The sequence below is a fragment of the Trypanosoma melophagium genome (assembly GCF_022059095.1).
Source record: "Trypanosoma melophagium isolate St. Kilda chromosome Unknown ctg29segment1, whole genome shotgun sequence".
NCBI classification, from domain to species: domain Eukaryota; phylum Euglenozoa; class Kinetoplastea; order Trypanosomatida; family Trypanosomatidae; genus Trypanosoma; species Trypanosoma melophagium.
In genome coordinates, this window is record NW_027125161.1 from 46,242 (window position 1) to 71,436 (window position 25,195).

Below are 25,195 nucleotides of genomic sequence, written 5' to 3' on the forward strand. Positions count from 1 at the left end.
CATAGAGAGGAGTTTACAACTTCTTTTTTTCTTTCATTTTTTTATTTATATTTTTCTATATATATATTCTTGCTCAAGGTGTTTCTTTTATTCGTACTTACTTCTATTTGAATTTCCACTCAATTGTAGAGGCTAATAGCAGTTGTGGTGACGAATACTAAAGAATCACCTGTAAAAAAATGGAGAGAAACCAATTTACATAAGAAAAAGTCTTACCGTATTAAAAATAATCCCCAGTAGAATACGTTTGGTTTTCGAAAACATAGAAGAAGGAAATACAATAGATGAGATCTCCCCATCATTTAAATGAAGGCAATACCTTTGCCGATTCCTCAATAAATACCAAACATGAATATTCTTCGCCCTTTACTGCATCTCATATGTCAAAAAGTGGTAGTGGGCTCCGGCTCCCTGTTAACGTATCAAGCAGGATATCTCAAGAAAGACGTAAACAAAACATAGTGACTCATTTGTTTATTTTAGAAGAGTTGCACTTGGAGCGGATTTCTATGCTAGAAGAGAAGTTACGTTATCAAGTTAAGAGGGAATGTAATGTAATAATGGCTGAAAACCACAAAAAAGCGGCAATGCGAACTTTCGCACTACAAAATAGACTCCATGAGTTATTTAAACAGTATGCCCCAGAGTATCTCCAACAGGAAGAACAAAACAATACTTCATATCCTACGCAAGCTATTGTTTTTCACTTGCTTTCCGCTCTAGAACATAAGGATCCCTCACAAGTTGAGGTGGATCAGCAAATAATGGATAAAGTATTTTCACCTAATTTGAAAAGAAATATCAATGAAAGTAATAATAATAATAATAATAATAATAATAATAATAATAATAATAATAATAATAATAATAATAATAATAATAATAATAATAATAATAATAATAATAATAATAATAATAATAATAATAATAATAATAATAATAATAATAATAATAATTCAACATCATCTATGTCACCATTTATTAGGGCATTAATAGGTTGGATTCGATTACACTACATAATGCGATACACAAAGCAGTTTTATCCTCTCTCTTCAAGACTAGCAACGATGCGTCTCAGTGATTTAATAGAAGAAAAATTCGAGGATAGTAAAGATCGTTACCTCAGAGTAATTCAATGTCAAAATGAAGAACGACTTCGATTGAGGGAAGAGCGACAAAAACAAAAAAAAAACTATTAAAAGAACGTCTATTAAAGGCTCAAAGAAACGCCTTTGAGGTACGTAAGCGTATTTTCCACTTTCACGAGTTATTACAGGGATATAATAATTTAACAAACATTAAACACCTTGATCCTGTTAAGTGTGCCGAGGTACTCCACCTAATCCGAAAAGATTTGGCTGATGGAGATATTCATTTCCTTTTACAGTTAAGCGCTGACAATGGTAGGTCCTTGATAAAGAAAAAATAACCCGTTATTTGACTATTTTTTTTTATGTCTATTGTTGGGCCATAACAAATCCAGCATCAAGAAATTGCTTCCGGAAAAAATAAAAATAGCACGGGAATTATCGTTTTATAATCAAAACTCTAGAATGACACCAATGCATTTAAATCTACTTTTTTTGATTCTTCTTTGCATTCTGTCCTTTGTCTTATTTTTAAGAGTCTTCACGATCACAGCAGAACAACCTTCAAGAATGCCAAAGACTGCTGCTGCTGCCACTGCCGTGTATGCGTACCAGGCGCAACACACGCTGGAGGAGCGCTGTGCCGAGAGTGCCCGGCTGCTGGAGCGCCACGCCGGCATGGTGCCTGTTGTGTGCGAGGCGGCGGGTGCGGGGCGCAAGGGCGGGCGGGTGTGCCACACGATGGTGCCCACCACCGCAACGGCTGCGCAGCTCTGCGACGCGCTGCGTGCGGCGGCGGACCTCGATGCGACGGCCCCAGTGTCCCTCATCATGGGCGACGGCATGCCGTCCAGCGACGCACTCGTCGGCGAGCTCTATGAACACTGCAAGGATGCCGATGGCTTTCTCTACGTGAAGTGCTCTGTCGAGCACAAGTTTGGATTTTTCTTCCCTTGTTTGGGTCTTATTGGTTATTAGGAAAATTTTTTTTTACTGTTAACAGTATATTGCTTTTTCTTTTAGTTTTTTTTTCTGCCTTTCTTTGGGAAAAATGCTCTTTGGTGCTGTTTCTTCTTTTCGTCGGGACACACCGTTGCGGCTCTGTGATGCTTTAATGTGCCATATCGCCATATATTTCCTTCTTGTCCATCCAATTCACTTTGCTGGGCTTTGCAGAAGGAGAGTGTCTTTTTTATTCCACCTTTCATCGTCTTTGTTTCGTGGACGGCCAACGCTTGTTGGTTGATGTCCTATCATGTGCACAAACTGTTTGTTTATTGGGTTCTCCTTCGTTTTCTAGACGGCGTCTCACCGCTGTTCACTGGTAGAGGAGGTACTGCAGTCCTTGGACTGTCGCGTACATAATATTTTTTCTTTCTGGGGGTTCGTTCTTTATTTCCACTTTTGTGCTTGTGCTCCGTTGTGTGACGTCTGTGTGTGTTGTCGGTGTCACCTGACTGCTGTCGTGGTGCATCCCATCGAATTGCTTACCTGTTCTGTTTACTTGCTATCTGGCTTCTGTTTTAGATTTTTAAGAGTCTTCAAGATCACAGCAGAACAACCTTCAAGAATGCCAAAGACTGCTGCTGCTGCCACTGCCGTGTATGCGTACCAGGCGCAACACACGCTGGAGGAGCGCTGTGCCGAGAGTGCCCGGCTGCTGGAGCGCCACGCCGGCATGGTGCCTGTTGTGTGCGAGGCGGCGGGTGCGGGGCGCAAGGGCGGGCGGGTGTGCCACACGATGGTGCCCACCACCGCAACGGCTGCGCAGCTCTGCGACGCGCTGCGTGCGGCGGCGGACCTCGATGCGACGGCCCCAGTGTCCCTCATCATGGGCGACGGCATGCCGTCCAGCGACGCACTCGTCGGCGAGCTCTATGAACACTGCAAGGATGCCGATGGCTTTCTCTACGTGAAGTGCTCTGTCGAGCACAAGTTTGGATTTTTCTTCCCTTGTTTTGGTCTTATTGGTTATTAGGAAAATTTTTTTTTGCTGTTAACAGTATATTGCTTTTTCTTTTAGTTTTTTTTTCTGCCTTTCTTTGGGAAAAATGCTCTTTGGTGCTGTTTCTTCTTTTCGTCGGGACACACCGTTGCGGCTCTGTGATGCTTTAATGTGCCATATCGCCATATATTGCCTTCTTGTCCATCCAATTCACTTTGCTGGGCTTTGCAGAAGGAGAGTGTCTTTTTTATTCCACCTTTCATCGTCTTTGTTTCGTGGACGGCCAACGCTTGTTGGTTGATGTCCTATCATGTGCACAAACTGTTTGTTTATTGGGTTCTCCTTCGTTTTCTAGACGGCGTCTCACCGCTGTTCACTGGTAGAGGAGGTACTGCAGTCCTTGGACTGTCGCGTACATAATATTTTTTCTTTCTGGGGGTTCGTTCTTTATTTCCACTTTTGTGCTTGTGCTCCGTTGTGTGACGTCTGTGTGTGTTGTCGGTGTCACCTGACTGCTGTCGTGGTGCATCCCATCGAATTGCTTACCTGTTCTGTTTACTTGCTATCTGGCTTCTGTTTTAGATTTTTAAGAGTCTTCAAGATCACAGCAGAACAACCTTCAAGAATGCCAAAGACTGCTGCTGCTGCCACTGCCGTGTATGCGTACCAGGCGCAACACACGCTGGAGGAGCGCTGTGCCGAGAGTGCCCGGCTGCTGGAGCGCCACGCCGGCATGGTGCCTGTTGTGTGCGAGGCGGTGGGTGCGGGGCGCAAGGGCGGGCGGGTGTGCCACACGATGGTGCCCACCACCGCAACGGCTGCGCAGCTCTGCGACGCGCTGCGTGCGGCGGCGGACCTCGATGCGACGGCCCCAGTGTCCCTCATCATGGGCGACGGCATGCCGTCCAGCGACGCACTCGTCGGCGAGCTCTATGAACACTGCAAGGATGCCGATGGCTTTCTCTACGTGAAGTGCTCTGTCGAGCACAAGTTTGGATTTTTCTTCCCTTGTTTTGGTCTTATTGGTTATTAGGAAAATTTTTTTTACTGTTAACAGTATATTGCTTTTTCTTTTAGTTTTTTTTTCTGCCTTTCTTTGGGAAAAATGCTCTTTGGTGCTGTTTCTTCTTTTCGTCGGGACACACCGTTGCGGCTCTGTGATGCTTTAATGTGCCATATCGCCATATATTTCCTTCTTGTCCATCCAATTCACTTTGCTGGGCTTTGCAGAAGGAGAGTGTCTTTTTTATTCCACCTTTCATCGTCTTTGTTTCGTGGACGGCCAACGCTTGTTGGTTGATGTCCTATCATGTGCACAAACTGTTTGTTTATTGGGTTCTCCTTCGTTTTCTAGACGGCGTCTCACCGCTGTTCACTGGTAGAGGAGGTACTGCAGTCCTTGGACTGTCGCGTACATAATATTTTTTTCTTTCTGGGGGTTCGTTCTTTATTTCCACTTTTGTGCTTGTGCTCCGTTGTGTGACGTCTGTGTGTGTTGTCGGTGTCACCTGACTGCTGTCGTGGTGCATCCCATCGAATTGCTTACCTGTTCTGTTTACTTGCTATCTGGCTTCTGTTTTAGATTTTTAAGAGTCTTCAAGATCACAGCAGAACAACCTTCAAGAATGCCAAAGACTGCTGCTGCTGCCACTGCCGTGTATGCGTACCAGGCGCAACACACGCTGGAGGAGCGCTGTGCCGAGAGTGCCCGGCTGCTGGAGCGCCACGCCGGCATGGTGCCTGTTGTGTGCGAGGCGGCGGGTGCGGGGCGCAAGGGCGGGCGGGTGTGCCACACGATGGTGCCCACCACCGCAACGGCTGCGCAGCTCTGCGACGCGCTGCGTGCGGCGGCGGACCTCGATGCGACGGCCCCAGTGTCCCTCATCATGGGCGACGGCATGCCGTCCAGCGACGCACTCGTCGGCGAGCTCTATGAACACTGCAAGGATGCCGATGGCTTTCTCTACGTGAAGTGCTCTGTCGAGCACAAGTTTGGATTTTTCTTCCCTTGTTTGGGTCTTATTGGTTATTAGGAAAATTTTTTTTGCTGTTAACAGTATATTGCTTTTTCTTTTAGTTTTTTTTTCTGCCTTTCTTTGGGAAAAATGCTCTTTGGTGCTGTTTCTTCTTTTCGTCGGGACACACCGTTGCGGCTCTGTGATGCTTTAATGTGCCATATCGCCATATATTGCCTTCTTGTCCATCCAATTCACTTTGCTGGGCTTTGCAGAAGGAGAGTGTCTTTTTTATTCCACCTTTCATCGTCTTTGTTTCGTGGACGGCCAACGCTTGTTGGTTGATGTCCTATCATGTGCACAAACTGTTTGTTTATTGGGTTCTCCTTCGTTTTCTAGACGGCGTCTCACCGCTGTTCACTGGTAGAGGAGGTACTGCAGTCCTTGGACTGTCGCGTACATAATATTTTTTCTTTCTGGGGGTTCGTTCTTTATTTCCACTTTTGTGCTTGTGCTCCGTTGTGTGACGTCTGTGTGTGTTGTCGGTGTCACCTGACTGCTGTCGTGGTGCATCCCATCGAATTGCTTACCTGTTCTGTTTACTTGCTATCTGGCTTCTGTTTTAGATTTTTAAGAGTCTTCAAGATCACAGCAGAACAACCTTCAAGAATGCCAAAGACTGCTGCTGCTGCCACTGCCGTGTATGCGTACCAGGCGCAACACACGCTGGAGGAGCGCTGTGCCGAGAGTGCCCGGCTGCTGGAGCGCCACGCCGGCATGGTGCCTGTTGTGTGCGAGGCGGCGGGTGCGGGGCGCAAGGGCGGGCGGGTGTGCCACACGATGGTGCCCACCACCGCAACGGCTGCGCAGCTCTGCGACGCGCTGCGTGCGGCGGCGGACCTCGATGCGACGGCCCCAGTGTCCCTCATCATGGGCGACGGCATGCCGTCCAGCGACGCACTCGTCGGCGAGCTCTATGAACACTGCAAGGATGCCGATGGCTTTCTCTACGTGAAGTGCTCTGTCGAGCACAAGTTTGGATTTTTCTTCCCTTGTTTTGGTCTTATTGGTTATTAGGAAAATTTTTTTTTGCTGTTAACAGTATATTGCTTTTTCTTTTAGTTTTTTTCTGCCTTTCTTTGGGAAAAATGCTCTTTGGTGCTGTTTCTTCTTTTCGTCGGGACACACCGTTGCGGCTCTGTGATGCTTTAATGTGCCATATCGCCATATATTGCCTTCTTGTCCATCCAATTCACTTTGCTGGGCTTTGCAGAAGGAGAGTGTCTTTTTTATTCCACCTTTCATCGTCTTTGTTTCGTGGACGGCCAACGCTTGTTGGTTGATGTCCTATCATGTGCACAAACTGTTTGTTTATTGGGTTCTCCTTCGTTTTCTAGACGGCGTCTCACCGCTGTTCACTGGTAGAGGAGGTACTGCAGTCCTTGGACTGTCGCGTACATAATATTTTTTTCTTTCTGGGGGTTCGTTCTTTATTTCCACTTTTGTGCTTGTGCTCCGTTGTGTGACGTCTGTGTGTGTTGTCGGTGTCACCTGACTGCTGTCGTGGTGCATCCCATCGAATTGCTTACCTGTTCTGTTTACTTGCTATCTGGCTTCTGTTTTAGATTTTTAAGAGTCTTCAAGATCACAGCAGAACAACCTTCAAGAATGCCAAAGACTGCTGCTGCTGCCACTGCCGTGTATGCGTACCAGGCGCAACACACGCTGGAGGAGCGCTGTGCCGAGAGTGCCCGGCTGCTGGAGCGCCACGCCGGCATGGTGCCTGTTGTGTGCGAGGCGGTGGGTGCGGGGCGCAAGGGCGGGCGGGTGTGCCACACGATGGTGCCCACCACCGCAACGGCTGCGCAGCTCTGCGACGCGCTGCGTGCGGCGGCGGACCTCGATGCGACGGCCCCAGTGTCCCTCATCATGGGCGACGGCATGCCGTCCAGCGACGCACTCGTCGGCGAGCTCTATGAACACTGCAAGGATGCCGATGGCTTTCTCTACGTGAAGTGCTCTGTCGAGCACAAGTTTGGACTTCCATTTTTCCCTTGTTTGGGTGTTATTGGTTGTTAGTTAATTTTTTTTTACTGTTAACAGTATATTGCTTTTTCTTTTAGTTTTTTTTTCTGCCTTTCTTTGGGAAAAATGCTCTTTGGTGCTGTTTCTTCTTTTCGTCGGGACACACCGTTGCGGCTCTGTGATGCTTTAATGTGCCATATCGCCATATATTTCCTTCTTGTCCATCCAATTCACTTTGCTGGGCTTTGCAGAAGGAGAGTGTCTTTTTTATTCCACCTTTCATCGTCTTTGTTTCTTGGACGGCCAACGCTTGTTGGTTGATGTCCTATCATGTGCACAAACTGTTTGTTTATTGGGTTCTCCTTCGTTTTCTAGACGGCGTGCCACCGCTGTTCACTGGTAGAGGAGGTACTGCAGTCCTTGGACTGTCGCGTACATAATATTTTTTTCTTTCTGGGGGTTCGTTCTTTATTTCCACTTTTGTGCTTGTGCTCCGTTGTGTGACGTCTGTGTGTGTTGTCGGTGTCACCTGACTGCTGTCGTGGTGCATCCCATCGAATTGCTTACCTGTTCTGTTTACTTGCTATCTGGCTTCTGTTTTAGATTTTTAAGAGTCTTCAAGATCACAGCAGAACAACCTTCAAGAATGCCAAAGACTGCTGCTGCTGCCACTGCCGTGTATGCGTACCAGGCGCAACACACGCTGGAGGAGCGCTGTGCCGAGAGTGCCCGGCTGCTGGAGCGCCACGCCGGCATGGTGCCTGTTGTGTGCGAGGCGGCGGGTGCGGGGCGCAAGGGCGGGCGGGTGTGCCACACGATGGTGCCCACCACCGCAACGGCTGCGCAGCTCTGCGACGCGCTGCGTGCGGCGGCGGACCTCGATGCGACGGCCCCAGTGTCCCTCATCATGGGCGACGGCATGCCGTCCAGCGACGCACTCGTCGGCGAGCTCTATGAACACTGCAAGGATGCCGATGGCTTTCTCTACGTGAAGTGCTCTGTCGAGCACAAGTTTGGATTTTTCTTCCCTTGTTTTGGTCTTATTGGTTATTAGGAAAATTTTTTTTGCTGTTAACAGTATATTGCTTTTTCTTTTAGTTTTTTTTCTGCCTTTCTTTGGGAAAAATGCTCTTTGGTGCTGTTTCTTCTTTTCGTCGGGACACACCGTTGCGGCTCTGTGATGCTTTAATGTGCCATATCGCCATATATTTCCTTCTTGTCCATCCAATTCACTTTGCTGGGCTTTGCAGAAGGAGAGTGTCTTTTTATTCCACCTTTCATCGTCTTTGTTTCGTGGACGGCCAACGCTTGTTGGTTGATGTCCTATCATGTGCACAAACTGTTTGTTTATTGGGTTCTCCTTCGTTTTCTAGACGGCGTGCCACCGCTGTTCACTGGTAGAGGAGGTACTGCAGTCCTTGGACTGTCGCGTACATAATATTTTTTTCTTTCTGGGGGTTCGTTCTTTATTTCCACTTTTGTGCTTGTGCTCCGTTGTGTGACGTCTGTGTGTGTTGTCGGTGTCACCTGACTGCTGTCGTGGTGCATCCCATCGAATTGCTTACCTGTTCTGTTTACTTGCTATCTGGCTTCTGTTTTAGATTTTTAAGAGTCTTCAAGATCACAGCAGAACAACCTTCAAGAATGCCAAAGACTGCTGCTGCTGCCACTGCCGTGTATGCGTACCAGGCGCAACACACGCTGGAGGAGCGCTGTGCCGAGAGTGCCCGGCTGCTGGAGCGCCACGCCGGCATGGTGCCTGTTGTGTGCGAGGCGGCGGGTGCGGGGCGCAAGGGCGGGCGGGTGTGCCACACGATGGTGCCCACCACCGCAACGGCTGCGCAGCTCTGCGACGCGCTGCGTGCGGCGGCGGACCTCGATGCGACGGCCCCAGTGTCCCTCATCATGGGCGACGGCATGCCGTCCAGCGACGCACTCGTCGGCGAGCTCTATGAACACTGCAAGGATGCCGATGGCTTTCTCTACGTGAAGTGCTCTGTCGAGCACAAGTTTGGACTTCCATTTTTCCCTTGTTTGGGTGTTATTGGTTGTTAGTTAATTTTTTTTACTGTTAACAGTATATTGCTTTTTCTTTTAGTTTTTTTTCTGCCTTTCTTTGGGAAAAATGCTCTTTGGTGCTGTTTCTTCTTTTCGTCGGGACACACCGTTGCGGCTCTGTGATGCTTTAATGTGCCATATCGCCATATATTTCCTTCTTGTCCATCCAATTCACTTTGCTGGGCTTTGCAGAAGGAGAGTGTCTTTTTATTCCACCTTTCATCGTCTTTGTTTCGTGGACGGCCAACGCTTGTTGGTTGATGTCCTATCATGTGCACAAACTGTTTGTTTATTGGGTTCTCCTTCGTTTTCTAGACGGCGTGCCACCGCTGTTCACTGGTAGAGGAGGTACTGCAGTCCTTGGACTGTCGCGTACATAATATTTTTTCTTTCTGGGGGTTCGTTCTTTATTTCCACTTTTGTGCTTGTGCTCCGTTGTGTGACGTCTGTGTGTGTTGTCGGTGTCACCTGACTGCTGTCGTGGTGCATCCCATCGAATTGCTTACCTGTTCTGTTTACTTGCTATCTGGCTTCTGTTTTAGATTTTTAAGAGTCTTCAAGATCACAGCAGAACAACCTTCAAGAATGCCAAAGACTGCTGCTGCTGCCACTGCCGTGTATGCGTACCAGGCGCAACACACGCTGGAGGAGCGCTGTGCCGAGAGTGCCCGGCTGCTGGAGCGCCACGCCGGCATGGTGCCTGTTGTGTGCGAGGCGGCGGGTGCGGGGCGCAAGGGCGGGCGGGTGTGCCACACGATGGTGCCCACCACCGCAACGGCTGCGCAGCTCTGCGACGCGCTGCGTGCGGCGGCGGACCTCGATGCGACGGCCCCAGTGTCCCTCATCATGGGCGACGGCATGCCGTCCAGCGACGCACTCGTCGGCGAGCTCTATGAACACTGCAAGGATGCCGATGGCTTTCTCTACGTGAAGTGCTCTGTCGAGCACAAGTTTGGACTTTTTCTTCCCTTGTTTGGGTCTTATTGGTTGTTAGTTAATTTTTTTTACTGTTAACAGTATATTGCTTTTTCTTTTAGTTTTTTTTTCTGCCTTTCTTTGGGAAAAATGCTCTTTGGTGCTGTTTCTTCTTTTCGTCGGGACACACCGTTGCGGCTCTGTGATGCTTTAATGTGCCATATCGCCATATATTTCCTTCTTGTCCATCCAATTCACTTTGCTGGGCTTTGCAGAAGGAGAGTGTCTTTTTTATTCCACCTTTCATCGTCTTTGTTTCGTGGACGGCCAACGCTTGTTGGTTGATGTCCTATCATGTGCACAAACTGTTTGTTTATTGGGTTCTCCTTCGTTTTCTAGACGGCGTGCCACCGCTGTTCACTGGTAGAGGAGGTACTGCAGTCCTTGGACTGTCGCGTACATAATATTTTTTTCTTTCTGGGGGTTCGTTCTTTATTTCCACTTTTGTGCTTGTGCTCCGTTGTGTGACGTCTGTGTGTGTTGTCGGTGTCACCTGACTGCTGTCGTGGTGCATCCCATCGAATTGCTTACCTGTTCTGTTTACTTGCTATCTGGCTTCTGTTTTAGATTTTTAAGAGTCTTCAAGATCACAGCAGAACAACCTTCAAGAATGCCAAAGACTGCTGCTGCTGCCACTGCCGTGTATGCGTACCAGGCGCAACACACGCTGGAGGAGCGCTGTGCCGAGAGTGCCCGGCTGCTGGAGCGCCACGCCGGCATGGTGCCTGTTGTGTGCGAGGCGGCGGGTGCGGGGCGCAAGGGCGGGCGGGTGTGCCACACGATGGTGCCCACCACCGCAACGGCTGCGCAGCTCTGCGACGCGCTGCGTGCGGCGGCGGACCTCGATGCGACGGCCCCAGTGTCCCTCATCATGGGCGACGGCATGCCGTCCAGCGACGCACTCGTCGGCGAGCTCTATGAACACTGCAAGGATGCCGATGGCTTTCTCTACGTGAAGTGCTCTGTCGAGCACAAGTTTGGACTTCCATTTTTCCCTTGTTTGGGTGTTATTGGTTGTTAGTTAATTTTTTTTTACTGTTAACAGTATATTGCTTTTTCTTTTAGTTTTTTTTTCTGCCTTTCTTTGGGAAAAATGCTCTTTGGTGCTGTTTCTTCTTTTCGTCGGGACACACCGTTGCGGCTCTGTGATGCTTTAATGTGCCATATCGCCATATATTTCCTTCTTGTCCATCCAATTCACTTTGCTGGGCTTTGCAGAAGGAGAGTGTCTTTTTATTCCACCTTTCATCGTCTTTGTTTCGTGGACGGCCAACGCTTGTTGGTTGATGTCCTATCATGTGCACAAACTGTTTGTTTATTGGGTTCTCCTTCGTTTTCTAGACGGCGTGCCACCGCTGTTCACTGGTAGAGGAGGTACTGCAGTCCTTGGACTGTCGCGTACATAATATTTTTTTCTTTCTGGGGGTTCGTTCTTTATTTCCACTTTTGTGCTTGTGCTCCGTTGTGTGACGTCTGTGTGTGTTGTCGGTGTCACCTGACTGCTGTCGTGGTGCATCCCATCGAATTGCTTACCTGTTCTGTTTACTTGCTATCTGGCTTCTGTTTTAGATTTTTAAGAGTCTTCAAGATCACAGCAGAACAACCTTCAAGAATGCCAAAGACTGCTGCTGCTGCCACTGCCGTGTATGCGTACCAGGCGCAACACACGCTGGAGGAGCGCTGTGCCGAGAGTGCCCGGCTGCTGGAGCGCCACGCCGGCATGGTGCCTGTTGTGTGCGAGGCGGTGGGTGCGGGGCGCAAGGGCGGGCGGGTGTGCCACACGATGGTGCCCACCACCGCAACGGCTGCGCAGCTCTGCGACGCGCTGCGTGCGGCGGCGGACCTCGATGCGACGGCCCCAGTGTCCCTCATCATGGGCGACGGCATGCCGTCCAGCGACGCACTCGTCGGCGAGCTCTATGAACACTGCAAGGATGCCGATGGCTTTCTCTACGTGAAGTGCTCTGTCGAGCACAAGTTTGGACTTCCTTCTTCCCTTGTTTGGGTCTTATTGGTTATTAGGAAATTTTTTTTTACTGTTAACAGTATATTGCTTTTTCTTTTAGTTTTTTTTTCTGCCTTTCTTTGGGAAAAATGCTCTTTGGTGCTGTTTCTTCTTTTCGTCGGGACACACCGTTGCGGCTCTGTGATGCTTTAATGTGCCATATCGCCATATATTGCCTTCTTGTCCATCCAATTCACTTTGCTGGGCTTTGCAGAAGGAGAGTGTCTTTTTATTCCACCTTTCATCGTCTTTGTTTCGTGGACGGCCAACGCTTGTTGGTTGATGTCCTATCATGTGCACAAACTGTTTGTTTATTGGGTTCTCCTTCGTTTTCTAGACGGCGTGCCACCGCTGTTCACTGGTAGAGGAGGTACTGCAGTCCTTGGACTGTCGCGTACATAATATTTTTTTCTTTCTGGGGGTTCGTTCTTTATTTCCACTTTTGTGCTTGTGCTCCGTTGTGTGACGTCTGTGTGTGTTGTCGGTGTCACCTGACTGCTGTCGTGGTGCATCCCATCGAATTGCTTACCTGTTCTGTTTACTTGCTATCTGGCTTCTGTTTTAGATTTTTAAGAGTCTTCAAGATCACAGCAGAACAACCTTCAAGAATGCCAAAGACTGCTGCTGCTGCCACTGCCGTGTATGCGTACCAGGCGCAACACACGCTGGAGGAGCGCTGTGCCGAGAGTGCCCGGCTGCTGGAGCGCCACGCCGGCATGGTGCCTGTTGTGTGCGAGGCGGCGGGTGCGGGGCGCAAGGGCGGGCGGGTGTGCCACACGATGGTGCCCACCACCGCAACGGCTGCGCAGCTCTGCGACGCGCTGCGTGCGGCGGCGGACCTCGATGCGACGGCCCCAGTGTCCCTCATCATGGGCGACGGCATGCCGTCCAGCGACGCACTCGTCGGCGAGCTCTATGAACACTGCAAGGATGCCGATGGCTTTCTCTACGTGAAGTGCTCTGTCGAGCACAAGTTTGGATTTTTCTTCCCTTGTTTGGGTCTTATTGGTTGTTAGTTAATTTTTTTTTACTGTTAACAGTATATTGCTTTTTCTTTTAGTTTTTTTTTCTGCCTTTCTTTGGGAAAAATGCTCTTTGGTGCTGTTTCTTCTTTTCGTCGGGACACACCGTTGCGGCTCTGTGATGCTTTAATGTGCCATATCGCCATATATTGCCTTCTTGTCCATCCAATTCACTTTGCTGGGCTTTGCAGAAGGAGAGTGTCTTTTTTATTCCACCTTTCATCGTCTTTGTTTCGTGGACGGCCAACGCTTGTTGGTTGATGTCCTATCATGTGCACAAACTGTTTGTTTATTGGGTTCTCCTTCGTTTTCTAGACGGCGTGCCACCGCTGTTCACTGGTAGAGGAGGTACTGCAGTCCTTGGACTGTCGCGTACATAATATTTTTTTCTTTCTGGGGGTTCGTTCTTTATTTCCACTTTTGTGCTTGTGCTCCGTTGTGTGACGTCTGTGTGTGTTGTCGGTGTCACCTGACTGCTGTCGTGGTGCATCCCATCGAATTGCTTACCTGTTCTGTTTACTTGCTATCTGGCTTCTGTTTTAGATTTTTAAGAGTCTTCAAGATCACAGCAGAACAACCTTCAAGAATGCCAAAGACTGCTGCTGCTGCCACTGCCGTGTATGCGTACCAGGCGCAACACACGCTGGAGGAGCGCTGTGCCGAGAGTGCCCGGCTGCTGGAGCGCCACGCCGGCATGGTGCCTGTTGTGTGCGAGGCGGTGGGTGCGGGGCGCAAGGGCGGGCGGGTGTGCCACACGATGGTGCCCACCACCGCAACGGCTGCGCAGCTCTGCGACGCGCTGCGTGCGGCGGCGGACCTCGATGCGACGGCCCCAGTGTCCCTCATCATGGGCGACGGCATGCCGTCCAGCGACGCACTCGTCGGCGAGCTCTATGAACACTGCAAGGATGCCGATGGCTTTCTCTACGTGAAGTGCTCTGTCGAGCACAAGTTTGGACTTCCTTTTTCCCTTGTTTGGGTGTTATTGGTTGTTAGTTAATTTTTTTTACTGTTAACAGTATATTGCTTTTTCTTTTAGTTTTTTTTTCTGCCTTTCTTTGGGAAAAATGCTCTTTGGTGCTGTTTCTTCTTTTCGTCGGGACACACCGTTGCGGCTCTGTGATGCTTTAATGTGCCATATCGCCATATATTTCCTTCTTGTCCATCCAATTCACTTTGCTGGGCTTTGCAGAAGGAGAGTGTCTTTTTTATTCCACCTTTCATCGTCTTTGTTTCGTGGACGGCCAACGCTTGTTGGTTGATGTCCTATCATGTGCACAAACTGTTTGTTTATTGGGTTCTCCTTCGTTTTCTAGACGGCGTGCCACCGCTGTTCACTGGTAGAGGAGGTACTGCAGTCCTTGGACTGTCGCGTACATAATATTTTTTCTTTCTGGGGGTTCGTTCTTTATTTCCACTTTTGTGCTTGTGCTCCGTTGTGTGACGTCTGTGTGTGTTGTCGGTGTCACCTGACTGCTGTCGTGGTGCATCCCATCGAATTGCTTACCTGTTCTGTTTACTTGCTATCTGGCTTCTGTTTTAGATTTTTAAGAGTCTTCAAGATCACAGCAGAACAACCTTCAAGAATGCCAAAGACTGCTGCTGCTGCCACTGCCGTGTATGCGTACCAGGCGCAACACACGCTGGAGGAGCGCTGTGCCGAGAGTGCCCGGCTGCTGGAGCGCCACGCCGGCATGGTGCCTGTTGTGTGCGAGGCGGCGGGTGCGGGGCGCAAGGGCGGGCGGGTGTGCCACACGATGGTGCCCACCACCGCAACGGCTGCGCAGCTCTGCGACGCGCTGCGTGCGGCGGCGGACCTCGATGCGACGGCCCCAGTGTCCCTCATCATGGGCGACGGCATGCCGTCCAGCGACGCACTCGTCGGCGAGCTCTATGAACACTGCAAGGATGCCGATGGCTTTCTCTACGTGAAGTGCTCTGTCGAGCACAAGTTTGGATTTTTCTTCCCTTGTTTGGGTCTTATTGGTTATTAGGAAAATTTTTTTTACTGTTAACAGTATATTGCTTTTTCTTTTAGTTTTTTTTCTGCCTTTCTTTGGGAAAAATGCTCTTTGGTGCTGTTTCTTCTTTTCGTCGGGACACACCGTTGCGGCTCTGTGATGCTTTAATGTGCCATATCGCCATATATTGCCTTCTTGTCCATCCAATTCACTTTGCTGGGCTTTGCAGAAGGAGAGTGTCTTTTTATTCCACCTTTCATCGTCTTTGTTTCGTGGACGGCCAACGCTTGTTGGTTGATGTCCTATCATGTGCACAAACTGTTTGTTTATTGGGTTCTCCTTCGTTTTCTAGACGGCGTGCCACCGCTGTTCACTGGTAGAGGAGGTACTGCAGTCCTTGGACTGTCGCGTACATAATATTTTTTCTTTCTGGGGGTTCGTTCTTTATTTCCACTTTTGTGCTTGTGCTCCGTTGTGTGACGTCTGTGTGTGTTGTCGGTGTCACCTGACTGCTGTCGTGGTGCATCCCATCGAATTGCTTACCTGTTCTGTTTACTTGCTATCTGGCTTCTGTTTTAGATTTTTAAGAGTCTTCAAGATCACAGCAGAACAACCTTCAAGAATGCCAAAGACTGCTGCTGCTGCCACTGCCGTGTATGCGTACCAGGCGCAACACACGCTGGAGGAGCGCTGTGCCGAGAGTGCCCGGCTGCTGGAGCGCCACGCCGGCATGGTGCCTGTTGTGTGCGAGGCGGCGGGTGCGGGGCGCAAGGGCGGGCGGGTGTGCCACACGATGGTGCCCACCACCGCAACGGCTGCGCAGCTCTGCGACGCGCTGCGTGCGGCGGCGGACCTCGATGCGACGGCCCCAGTGTCCCTCATCATGGGCGACGGCATGCCGTCCAGCGACGCACTCGTCGGCGAGCTCTATGAACACTGCAAGGATGCCGATGGCTTTCTCTACGTGAAGTGCTCTGTCGAGCACAAGTTTGGACTTCCATTTTTCCCTTGTTTGGGTGTTATTGGTTGTTAGTTAATTTTTTTTTACTGTTAACAGTATATTGCTTTTTCTTTTAGTTTTTTTTTCTGCCTTTCTTTGGGAAAAATGCTCTTTGGTGCTGTTTCTTCTTTTCGTCGGGACACACCGTTGCGGCTCTGTGATGCTTTAATGTGCCATATCGCCATATATTTCCTTCTTGTCCATCCAATTCACTTTGCTGGGCTTTGCAGAAGGAGAGTGTCTTTTTTATTCCACCTTTCATCGTCTTTGTTTCGTGGACGGCCAACGCTTGTTGGTTGATGTCCTATCATGTGCACAAACTGTTTGTTTATTGGGTTCTCCTTCGTTTTCTAGACGGCGTCTCACCGCTGTTCACTGGTAGAGGAGGTACTGCAGTCCTTGGACTGTCGCGTACATAATATTTTTTCTTTCTGGGGGTTCGTTCTTTATTTCCACTTTTGTGCTTGTGCTCCGTTGTGTGACGTCTGTGTGTGTTGTCGGTGTCACCTGACTGCTGTCGTGGTGCATCCCATCGAATTTCTTACCTGTTCTGTTTACTTGCTATCTGGCTTCTGTTTTAGATTTTTAAGAGTCTTCAAGATCACACCAGAACAACCATTCAGCCTTATATACCAATAGAGTGAAGAATTTGTACTAAGGCTTTCAAGGATGTTGTGCGCCAATATGGTCCGTTAGAATTTTCCTTTGATTTGAGACCTGCGGATATGCCGCAACACACTTTTCATGTTGACAGTACTCTAACTTTAGACGGTGATACTCTCAAATTAAAAATGGGGCCAAACAACTTTATGGACTGGGAATCCGTGTGCCCGTCCATTATTGGTTTTATTATGCCTCGAAATCGAAATTTTCTACAAATTTTCGAGACGACAAATAACTTATTCGGGGCGGAATGGGCCGCACTGGGAGAGCAAGCTCTAAGGCTTCATCAAGAATATAACAGCGCCCGAGCACAGTTAGAACACGAAGCTTTTCGAGCACAGCAAACCGCTAATATACAACTCCAGGAATTACAAAATCAACTGGCACAGATGCATCAACAGGCTACCCTCGCTTCAACGTAGCAGGCGCAAATGCAGCAGCAATTGCAAGACACGCAAGCCCTACTGGCAGCATCCCACACACAATTAAACCAAACGCTTGAAGAACTACGAAAGCTGCAAAATCAGCATGCTGCCACACAAGCGCAATTAAAATCAGCGCTGGGAAACTACAATCAAACGGAACAACCGTCTGTTCCGGGTGAAACTAAGGAACCAAAGATATCACCACCGCAAGGTAGAAATATAACAAGCTGGGCAGGGAAACCAGCGCCCGATTTGCCGGAAAATGAGGAACACCCGAAGTTGGGTCTTCGGGGAATCCAGGAACGCCGCCAACCAACGTGGCTCGAAAGCAGCCGACCTATAGAAGAAATACGGACCTTTGATGGACTGATGGAATTTTTGATGGAGACATCGCCAACGGAAGTTGTGGCGGCTTATCAGCAACTTTTTCCCAGACTGGTTAATCCCGGTCCTTTTTATCAAGATGCATGGGATATGTTCATACAATGGCTGGACTCCTTTCGTAACGAGGGGATTTCAGAACAGCTCGTCCATATGGGATGACAGATATATACACACCTCTGACTAATTCAGGCTGCAAAAGATAACCCAGGCGTGAAGATAACCGCAATACGAGAAGCTTATGAAGAGTTTTGGCAAAAGGAAGATCCAATCGCGCAAGCCGTGAATAAGGTAAAACGGAAACAGTCATTACCACCGCCGAGCAAGGCTCGGTGTTTCAGATGCGGTCGCATCGGGCATTACGGCACGACGTGCCGTGTAAACGCGTACGGAGAACCATTTAAACCAAAAAATAACACAGTTAGGGAAACACGCAGACCTCATGGAACTCCCACGCAGCACGGTGCGATACTTAGGCCATTGGGCCGCAACAATAAACAAGTCCGCATACTGGACATCATTGATGTAAAAGAATTAGAAAAATGAGCTGCAGAAAAATGGGAATTACCAGAATTAACAACGCAACACATTCGCGCCCCTTTCAAAGGGCATAATATACTGCAACAATCACACCGAACCAGTGTGGCGACAAAAGAAGACGAAACACAATTACCGCTGCAACAAATAGACGTAGGTACACTTTCCACCTAATGGATAAGAGACCGCCTCAACCATAAGGCCAGGAGGCATTGGGACGAGGTGTGGCACATTATGCAGAAACCCGAATTATACGCCAAACGGCGGGAATCCAACTTACGAATTAATAACGCTGATGCGCAGCGTATGAAGGAAGCAGGAATTATTTGTACAGCTTCATTACATCCAGCTAAAGGTTGGGTGGTTCCGTTTGCGGTGGTGGAGGACAAACCCTCCGGACAAAGAAGACGGTTTATTGCGTGGCCGAGAGAAAAGAATGACAGGGATGATCATGAGGCCGCTGTTCCTCTCGCGCATATTTCAAAGTATCTGGATGTGGTTTATGATGAAACCGCGACATTATTTGATTTAAAGGCATCCTTTTTTCAAGTGGAACTACCAGTAAACACACGCGCAAGTTTCCGTTGCCGCACGGAACCAGGTGAATTCGTTGAGTTCACTCGCCTTCCCATGGGCTATAAATGTAGTCCTGAGATTTTAAATACCATTACAAGAGTTTTGGCTGGGGATCCAGAATTGGTATTGCCACAATATGCAGCACCAGAAGGTTTACACATACATGTATGGATTGATAACATCCGAGTAAGTGGTCCACATCAGAAGGTGGATGCTTGGGGAAAGACAATTCGAAAGAACATGCAACAATGCGGCGCCACCATTGGAGAACAGAAGCTCAACACTAAAGAATATGATTTCATAGGCGTACATTTCAATCACAAAGACAACACGGTGACTTTAAGTGAGAAAACAATACAGAGATTGCAGCAGGCTCCTTCACTAGGTAACAAAACAGTCGAAGAGCTGGAGAGCACAGTTTCGCGTATGCTGTATGCGGGTGGGGTAAGAGGTGCAGCTCTTTTCCCTTATTATTTCTTCTTGAAAATCGTACGTCGACGTTTATCTCGTTTAAATCGAGGATTAATACGGCCACAAGACCCGGCAAATTTATCACCAACTGCAAAGGACATCGGACAAAGTTTGCTCAACACATTGTTAATGAACGACCCGGTTCATCCTCCACAAAAGTTGCCTTCCACGGCAACACTCGGCACTGACGCCTCCATGTAAGGATGGGGGGCGCTGTTATTCAAAGATTCAGGGGAGTTTTGGCCGCGGGTGGTGCGTGGGAACGCACACCCCATATGATATCTCAAGCGGAGGCACGAGCAGTTCATCTCGCTTTACGCGGTTTTAAAACACATCTACACGGTCCCGTGGGTATTCGCGTGGACACTACAACCGTCATGCATATTATGCAAAAAGGGAACACACATTCACAAGCTTTGGTGAAGGAAGCTGACGCCATCGACAGAGTTTTGCGCTCGCACGGTATAAGAGCAAAGTGGGGTTACTTAGCTTCAGAGCAGAACCCGGCGGACGGCTTATCTCGAGGTAAAACAGTCCACTCAGTAGACGTAGCGAAGGGGTGGAACTTGCGATGGGGATAGCGGGAGGCAGGTTAAAAGGGCTTCTCAGCACTTCCTTTTCGTCAGTTTTTAGGATTCTTTAATAAATAAATATTTGGTACAATTTCAATTTATTGTTTGTATTTTTTATATGGTATGGGGTTACTAGTAGTAGAGTTAAAATACACTGTTTTCTCTTGTTTCTTCTTTTTCTCTTTCATAGGTGAGGTAAGGCTAAGATTATTCTGTGTGGTATTGTTATTTGTGTTTCTTTTGTTTTTTAATGGTTTTCTTTGCTGATGGTAGTTTGTTTTGTAGATATTTTCTGTGGCGATGAATGAGTTTTTAAGAGAAAAACGTATTGATCCCGTGCTGTGTAGGTGGTTGAACTACCGTGTTAGTGGATTTTTTTTGCCCTCATCTGTGAAGCGAGTTAAAGCGGCGATAATGACGCTTGATGATGTTGTGATTGAAGATATTGTGGTGGACGTTGAGGATAGTTTGGTTTCTGTAAAAGTCTTGACTGATGATAAAAATATAGAGTGTCGTATCCGTGAAGCGATTGTTTCCTTTGGGTTTTCTGTTCAGTGTGAATCACGTGTATTGAGCAATTTTTTGATTGGGGGAATGTATTGTGCATCTTGCGCTTCACGAATTGAATCCCATCTATGCGGCCTACGTGGAGTTTTTAGTGCCATAATTAGCTATGCGATTATGAGTGGTGAGGTAGAGCATGATGAAAATGTGATTACTGTGTCTCAATTGAAAGAGGAAATTGAAAAAATGGGTTATACCGTTACAATTCGTACTAATAATTTAACTTCAGTTGCACCTCTTTGTGGTACAGATAATAATGATCTAAAACTAATGATTGGTGGTATGTCTTGTGCATCTTGTGCATCACGTATAGAATCTTGTGTGCAAAGATTGGATGATGTGGAAGAGTGTGTAGTAAATTTTCCAACATCAACTTGTACGGTCTATTTAAAACCATGGGGTAATATTGAGCATGTCAAAGATATTATCGTTTCTTTGGGATTCACTGTGTGCGTTATTAACGGGTGCGCTGAAATAGATGGCGTTACTGAAACGAAGAATGCTTTAGAGCGAACCCGTGAGATTGAAGAAGATAAAAAGGGTTTTCTTGGAGCTGCACTGCTATCAGCTCCTATGGGAGTATTTATGATAGTAATGTCAACGACAAACGTTCTTGATGATATGTTTGTTATGAAGTTGGTGGATGGAATACAATTTTTGTTGACCACACCAATTATATTTTACTTTGGTTCTGGTTTTTTTACGCGAACGTGGCAAAGTCTGCTTCACAATTCGTTTACAATGGATACATTAGTTGCTATAGGAACTGGTGCTTCTTACTTGTACTCTGCGGTTGCGTATTTGGTGACGCTTTCGACGCGGCAGCATATGATGACATATTTTGATACTGCTGGTATGTTACTTACTTTTATGTTACTTGGACGTTACCTGGAGGCGCAAGCTAAACGAAGTACTAGTGATGCACTAATTGAGTTAATGAACTTAGTGCCCCCCGTCTCTAGTATTGTAACACCGGAAGGTGATATAACTGTACCATCCACCTCTGTTAAAAAAGGCATGCGAGTTCGTGTGCTTGCTGGCGACCGTATTCCAGTAGATGGTACTGTTGTGGAGGGAATGTCAGATGTTGACGAGCAGATGGTAACAGGTGAGGCAGTAATTCAGTCAATAAAACCAGGTTCTAAAGTTATTGGTGGTACAACTAATGTTACCTCAATGTTTGTTTTGCAAGCTGATAAAATTGGTGAGGAAACTATGCTATCTCAAATTCTGCGCGTTGTGCAAAATGCTCAGAACAGCAAACCTGCTATTCAAAGAATTTCTGATCAAGTGGCTGCTTACTTTGTACCGGTTGTCATTCTATTCTCTATATTAGTTTTTCTGATTTGGTTGCTCCTTGGAGGTTTCAATGTATATCCATCGGAGTGGCGCCGTCACAAGGAGTCAAAATTCGTGTTTGCTTTGGATTTTTTTATTTCAACTATTGTCGCAGCATGTCCTTGTGCACTAGGACTTGCTACACCAACTGCCATCATGGTAGGCACCGGTGTAGGTGCCAAAAATGGAATATTAGTTAAATCTGGTGCAACATTAGAGGTGGTGCCTCGCTCATGTTGTGTTGTATTTGATAAAACAGGAACAGTAACAAAAGGCAAACTTCGGGTCGTGTTTCATAAGTGTTATGGAGAAGATATTAGCACAGTAGTGAATGTATTGGGAACTGTTGAACAGAAATCTAATCACCCAGTGGCAAAGGCAGTGGCTGCAAGTATTATTCCAGTGGACCAGGTGCCGATGTATGAAATATTAAACTCCAAAACACTCAGTGGTTTAGGTGTTGAGGCTCTTGTACGTAGCAACGAAAATGGGTCAGAATATGAAGTACATGTTGGAAGTCTTGCAATGATGCAGCAGTTAAACATACAAATGTCGGATGAAATTGAACGTACAGCTCAGAGACAAGCCGATTTTGGGAGAACCATCGTAATTGGTGCCTTAAATGGTATAGCAAGACTTGTTGTTGCCCTCTCAGATGAACCAAAAGAGGAAGCATTAGGTGTTGTTCGCTACTTGCAGAAACAACACTTTCGTGTACTTTTGGTAACAGGTGATAACAAAAAAGCTGCTGCTCATGTGTCATCTGCTGTTGGAATTAATCCTGAAAACGTTTTTTCTGAAGTTCTTCCCACGACAAAAGCAGCTATAGTAAAACAACTACAAGTGGGAGGACAACGCGTAATATTCATCGGAGATGGTATAAACGACAGTCCTGCACTGGCACAAGCGGATGTTGGTGTTGCTCTTGGTGCAGGAACCGAGATCGCTATTGAGGCGGCTGATGTCGTACTCGTGAATAACAACTTAGTTGATATCTTAAATCTGCAGACACTATCAATCGCGACAGTTCGACGGATATATGGAAACTTTGTTTGGGCTTTCGGTTACAACATTATTATGCTTCCATTAGCAAGCGGAATATTGTATCCAATATTTCAGATAAAAATTCCACCCCTTCTTGCAGGTGTGGCAATGATATTGTCTAGTATAAGTGTTTTACTATCCAGTCTTTCAATCCGATGTTTCAAACCATTTCCACAAGAAAAATTCACTCATACTTTTTAAGCAATAAAATGAAAACAATGAAATCAACTATATTCATTTGACAATGTTAAATATATATATATATATATATATATATATATATATATATATATATATATAGAGAGAGAGAGAGAGAGAGAGAGAGATTGTGAGAGAGAGAAAGAGTTAAAAATTACACTAATAGGAAGAAAAAAAAAATACCCACGGCTATAAAGAAGACTAAATTATATTGGCAATTAGTACTAATATCCTTCAAAAAAAAAATTTGAATGACTAAACTAAGAGAATATCGTACACAACACTCTCTCCATTCTCTTCTCCCGATTTCCATCATTAGGGTCACAGCAGAACAACCTTCAAGAATGCCAAAGACTGCTGCCGCTGCCACTGCCGTGTATGCGTACCAGGCGCAACACACGCTGGAGGAGCGCTGTGCCGAGAGTGCCCGGCTGCTGGAGCGCCACGCCGGCATGGTGCCTGTTGTGTGCGAGGCGGTGGGTGCGGGGCGCAAGGGCGGGCGGGTGTGCCACACGATGGTGCCCACCACCGCAACGGCTGCGCAGCTCTGCGACGCGCTGCGTGCGGCGGCGGACCTCGATGCGACGGCCCCAGTGTCCCTCATCATGGGCGACGGCATGCCGTCCAGCGACGCACTCGTCGGCGAGCTCTATGAACACTGCAAGGATGCCGATGGCTTTCTCTACGTGAAGTGCTCTGTCGAGCACAAGTTTGGACTTCCATTTTTCCCTTGTTTGGGTGTTATTGGTTGTTAGTTAATTTTTTTTTACTGTTAACAGTATATTGCTTTTTCTTTTAGTTTTTTTATAATCTTTTTTTTTTGATTTTCGGAAGTTTTTTTTTCTTGGTTTATTTTAATGTGGTGAGTCTTTTCTTTTCTTGGCGTGTTGTTTTATAGGGTTTTGATAGTGTGATTTCCTGGGCTTGTTATTTTTTCTGTTGTCGCACATAATTTGGAGTCCCCTTAGAATTTGGAGGTTTTTTTTTTTTTTGCTGTTGCTCCATTGTGAAGTCTTTCTTCTTTTTTTTTTGCTTCTCTGTTAGTTGTGTTTTTTTGCTGTGAGTGGAGCTTTCTTTTATAAGAAAAATATGAAGTATGAACTAAAGATGCAGTATTTTGATGAGTGGATGATGCGTTGGCGTAAGTTTCAAACAGAGTCAGACTGGGAGATTGAGAAAAACCGTCAATGGTGGCGTCGATGTAATATGGCTATCTCCGTGGCTTTGTTTGGTTCCCTTGTGCTGTACACCGCGGGAACTGCAACGGTAAAGCGACAGTACGGACTTCCACACTTCTTCGATATTGGTGTTGATGCACAGGTTAAGCAAGGTGTTCTTGAGTTTTTGACATCTCGTTGGCGATACACCCCACAAGGTTATGGCCGTGTTCTACTTACTGGTGTTCCAACGTATGTTGCATTTGTTTCCCTTGAACATTATCAGGAGAAGCGTCGTATGCAGCAATACATTGAGCAAAACACTGTCTTTGGTGAGCAGATGCGACGTTTACTTAACACGGGTAAAATTGAAGAGTTCCTTGCTGTAAACATAAAGGGTACATTACCACCATCGCAAAATACTATCTACGCGTATTAGGGCAAAGTTTGATTTCACAACAATATTTCAAGATATCATGTCAGGTAGGTATATTTTAGCAGATAATACTTTCTTGATAAGCTGAACTATGTTCTGCATTTTGTTTCTAAGTTTTAATTTTCGCTTTCTCTCTCCGTCATTTTCGTTTCTATCTTTTTAAAATATTTTGAAACATGACAGAGTGGTCAGTGGGGATTTTTGCAGTACGTTTGAATTCTTTTTTTCTAATTTCTTGAACTTATTGTTGTGTTAATTGCAGGTGTTCATTTTGCTTCGTGGCATGTATGAGTACTTTGTTTGTTTTCTAGGAATAATAGGAGCGTCTGTCGTCTTTCGTAGTGGAGCATATGTGTGTAATTGTGTGTGTGTGTGTGTGTGTATAAAGTAGCTGAACTTGTGTCTTTGTACGTCTATGAAGAAACGCATGAATGGAATCACGCACACGGATGGAGTAAAAGAGGAGTGTTAGCACTATTAGCCTTATGCTGTTATTTTTTAACTGTTTCAATCTCCTGTTTTACTTGATGGGAATGATCTTCTTTTTTTATGCGTATGTGATTCATGGCTGGAAAGACTTCCTTTTCGTGAGAATGAGATGCTATAAATGTCACACACCTATAAAGAGGGCACTCTCCATATATATATGGAGAGAGAAAGAAAGAGATATGAGCAGGAATACTAGTTAAAATGAATTTCCCTACCTCAATTTACCCAATTTTTTCTATTCTTTATTTCACTCTTTCACTCATTTCCTCTTTTCTTCTTTTCTTTCTTATAGTCTCCAACTCTCTCAATT

The 25,195-nt window shown here is 46.9% G+C and overlaps 18 protein-coding genes across 18 annotated transcripts; all 18 read left to right on the forward strand.

Moving 5' to 3' along the window:
• Positions 1–284: 284 nt before the first annotated feature.
• On the forward strand, positions 285–1,429 carry LSM04_002869 (uncharacterized protein; the record flags this gene model as incomplete). The annotated part of the gene is made up of 2 exons (XM_067331981.1): positions 285–773; positions 1,247–1,429. 2 exons carry the CDS (start codon positions 285–287, stop codon positions 1,427–1,429), a joined length of 672 nt encoding a protein of 223 aa, XP_067190044.1.
• Positions 1,430–1,658: 229 nt separating this feature from the next.
• Positions 1,659–2,066, forward strand: LSM04_005394 (Autophagy protein Atg8 ubiquitin-like; the record flags this gene model as incomplete). Its single annotated transcript, XM_067331982.1, has 1 exon — positions 1,659–2,066. One exon carries the CDS (start codon positions 1,659–1,661, stop codon positions 2,064–2,066), a length of 408 nt encoding a protein of 135 aa, XP_067190080.1.
• Positions 2,067–2,658: 592 nt separating this feature from the next.
• On the forward strand, positions 2,659–3,066 carry LSM04_004147 (Autophagy protein Atg8 ubiquitin-like; the record flags this gene model as incomplete). Its single annotated transcript, XM_067331983.1, has 1 exon — positions 2,659–3,066. One exon carries the CDS (start codon positions 2,659–2,661, stop codon positions 3,064–3,066), a length of 408 nt encoding a protein of 135 aa, XP_067190064.1.
• Positions 3,067–3,658: 592 nt separating this feature from the next.
• Positions 3,659–4,066, forward strand: LSM04_002906 (Autophagy protein Atg8 ubiquitin-like; the record flags this gene model as incomplete). Its single annotated transcript, XM_067331984.1, has 1 exon — positions 3,659–4,066. The coding sequence occupies one exon, from the start codon at positions 3,659–3,661 to the stop codon at positions 4,064–4,066; it is 408 nt and encodes a 135-aa protein (XP_067190045.1).
• Positions 4,067–4,658: 592 nt separating this feature from the next.
• LSM04_008065 (Autophagy protein Atg8 ubiquitin-like) lies at positions 4,659–5,066 on the forward strand (the record flags this gene model as incomplete). The annotated part of the gene is made up of 1 exon (XM_067331985.1): positions 4,659–5,066. One exon carries the CDS (start codon positions 4,659–4,661, stop codon positions 5,064–5,066), a length of 408 nt encoding a protein of 135 aa, XP_067190112.1.
• Positions 5,067–5,657: 591 nt separating this feature from the next.
• LSM04_007851 (Autophagy protein Atg8 ubiquitin-like) lies at positions 5,658–6,065 on the forward strand (the record flags this gene model as incomplete). Its single annotated transcript, XM_067331986.1, has 1 exon — positions 5,658–6,065. The coding sequence occupies one exon, from the start codon at positions 5,658–5,660 to the stop codon at positions 6,063–6,065; it is 408 nt and encodes a 135-aa protein (XP_067190111.1).
• Positions 6,066–6,656: 591 nt separating this feature from the next.
• On the forward strand, positions 6,657–7,067 carry LSM04_008689 (Autophagy protein Atg8 ubiquitin-like; the record flags this gene model as incomplete). The annotated part of the gene is made up of 1 exon (XM_067331987.1): positions 6,657–7,067. One exon carries the CDS (start codon positions 6,657–6,659, stop codon positions 7,065–7,067), a length of 411 nt encoding a protein of 136 aa, XP_067190120.1.
• Positions 7,068–7,659: 592 nt separating this feature from the next.
• Positions 7,660–8,067, forward strand: LSM04_004367 (Autophagy protein Atg8 ubiquitin-like; the record flags this gene model as incomplete). The annotated part of the gene is made up of 1 exon (XM_067331988.1): positions 7,660–8,067. The coding sequence occupies one exon, from the start codon at positions 7,660–7,662 to the stop codon at positions 8,065–8,067; it is 408 nt and encodes a 135-aa protein (XP_067190066.1).
• Positions 8,068–8,657: 590 nt separating this feature from the next.
• Positions 8,658–9,068, forward strand: LSM04_000129 (Autophagy protein Atg8 ubiquitin-like; the record flags this gene model as incomplete). The annotated part of the gene is made up of 1 exon (XM_067331989.1): positions 8,658–9,068. One exon carries the CDS (start codon positions 8,658–8,660, stop codon positions 9,066–9,068), a length of 411 nt encoding a protein of 136 aa, XP_067190018.1.
• Positions 9,069–9,656: 588 nt separating this feature from the next.
• On the forward strand, positions 9,657–10,085 carry LSM04_001379 (Autophagy protein Atg8 ubiquitin-like; the record flags this gene model as incomplete). Its single annotated transcript, XM_067331990.1, has 1 exon — positions 9,657–10,085. The coding sequence occupies one exon, from the start codon at positions 9,657–9,659 to the stop codon at positions 10,083–10,085; it is 429 nt and encodes a 142-aa protein (XP_067190031.1).
• A 571-nt stretch (positions 10,086–10,656) lies between these two features.
• LSM04_004334 (Autophagy protein Atg8 ubiquitin-like) lies at positions 10,657–11,067 on the forward strand (the record flags this gene model as incomplete). Its single annotated transcript, XM_067331993.1, has 1 exon — positions 10,657–11,067. One exon carries the CDS (start codon positions 10,657–10,659, stop codon positions 11,065–11,067), a length of 411 nt encoding a protein of 136 aa, XP_067190065.1.
• A 591-nt stretch (positions 11,068–11,658) lies between these two features.
• LSM04_007525 (Autophagy protein Atg8 ubiquitin-like) lies at positions 11,659–13,067 on the forward strand (the record flags this gene model as incomplete). Its single annotated transcript, XM_067331994.1, has 2 exons — positions 11,659–12,060; positions 12,636–13,067. The coding sequence occupies 2 exons, from the start codon at positions 11,659–11,661 to the stop codon at positions 13,065–13,067; spliced, it is 834 nt and encodes a 277-aa protein (XP_067190108.1).
• Positions 13,068–13,659: 592 nt separating this feature from the next.
• Positions 13,660–14,073, forward strand: LSM04_008508 (Autophagy protein Atg8 ubiquitin-like; the record flags this gene model as incomplete). The annotated part of the gene is made up of 1 exon (XM_067331995.1): positions 13,660–14,073. One exon carries the CDS (start codon positions 13,660–13,662, stop codon positions 14,071–14,073), a length of 414 nt encoding a protein of 137 aa, XP_067190119.1.
• Positions 14,074–14,659: 586 nt separating this feature from the next.
• Positions 14,660–15,067, forward strand: LSM04_002531 (Autophagy protein Atg8 ubiquitin-like; the record flags this gene model as incomplete). The annotated part of the gene is made up of 1 exon (XM_067331996.1): positions 14,660–15,067. The coding sequence occupies one exon, from the start codon at positions 14,660–14,662 to the stop codon at positions 15,065–15,067; it is 408 nt and encodes a 135-aa protein (XP_067190039.1).
• Positions 15,068–15,656: 589 nt separating this feature from the next.
• On the forward strand, positions 15,657–16,067 carry LSM04_007500 (Autophagy protein Atg8 ubiquitin-like; the record flags this gene model as incomplete). Its single annotated transcript, XM_067331997.1, has 1 exon — positions 15,657–16,067. The coding sequence occupies one exon, from the start codon at positions 15,657–15,659 to the stop codon at positions 16,065–16,067; it is 411 nt and encodes a 136-aa protein (XP_067190107.1).
• A 3,892-nt stretch (positions 16,068–19,959) lies between these two features.
• LSM04_003275 (uncharacterized protein) lies at positions 19,960–22,806 on the forward strand (the record flags this gene model as incomplete). Its single annotated transcript, XM_067331998.1, has 1 exon — positions 19,960–22,806. The coding sequence occupies one exon, from the start codon at positions 19,960–19,962 to the stop codon at positions 22,804–22,806; it is 2,847 nt and encodes a 948-aa protein (XP_067190051.1).
• Positions 22,807–23,054: 248 nt separating this feature from the next.
• LSM04_000416 (Autophagy protein Atg8 ubiquitin-like) lies at positions 23,055–23,558 on the forward strand (the record flags this gene model as incomplete). Its single annotated transcript, XM_067331999.1, has 1 exon — positions 23,055–23,558. One exon carries the CDS (start codon positions 23,055–23,057, stop codon positions 23,556–23,558), a length of 504 nt encoding a protein of 167 aa, XP_067190019.1.
• A 334-nt stretch (positions 23,559–23,892) lies between these two features.
• LSM04_003338 (uncharacterized protein) lies at positions 23,893–24,399 on the forward strand (the record flags this gene model as incomplete). Its single annotated transcript, XM_067332000.1, has 1 exon — positions 23,893–24,399. The coding sequence occupies one exon, from the start codon at positions 23,893–23,895 to the stop codon at positions 24,397–24,399; it is 507 nt and encodes a 168-aa protein (XP_067190052.1).
• Positions 24,400–25,195: the final 796 nt, after the last annotated feature.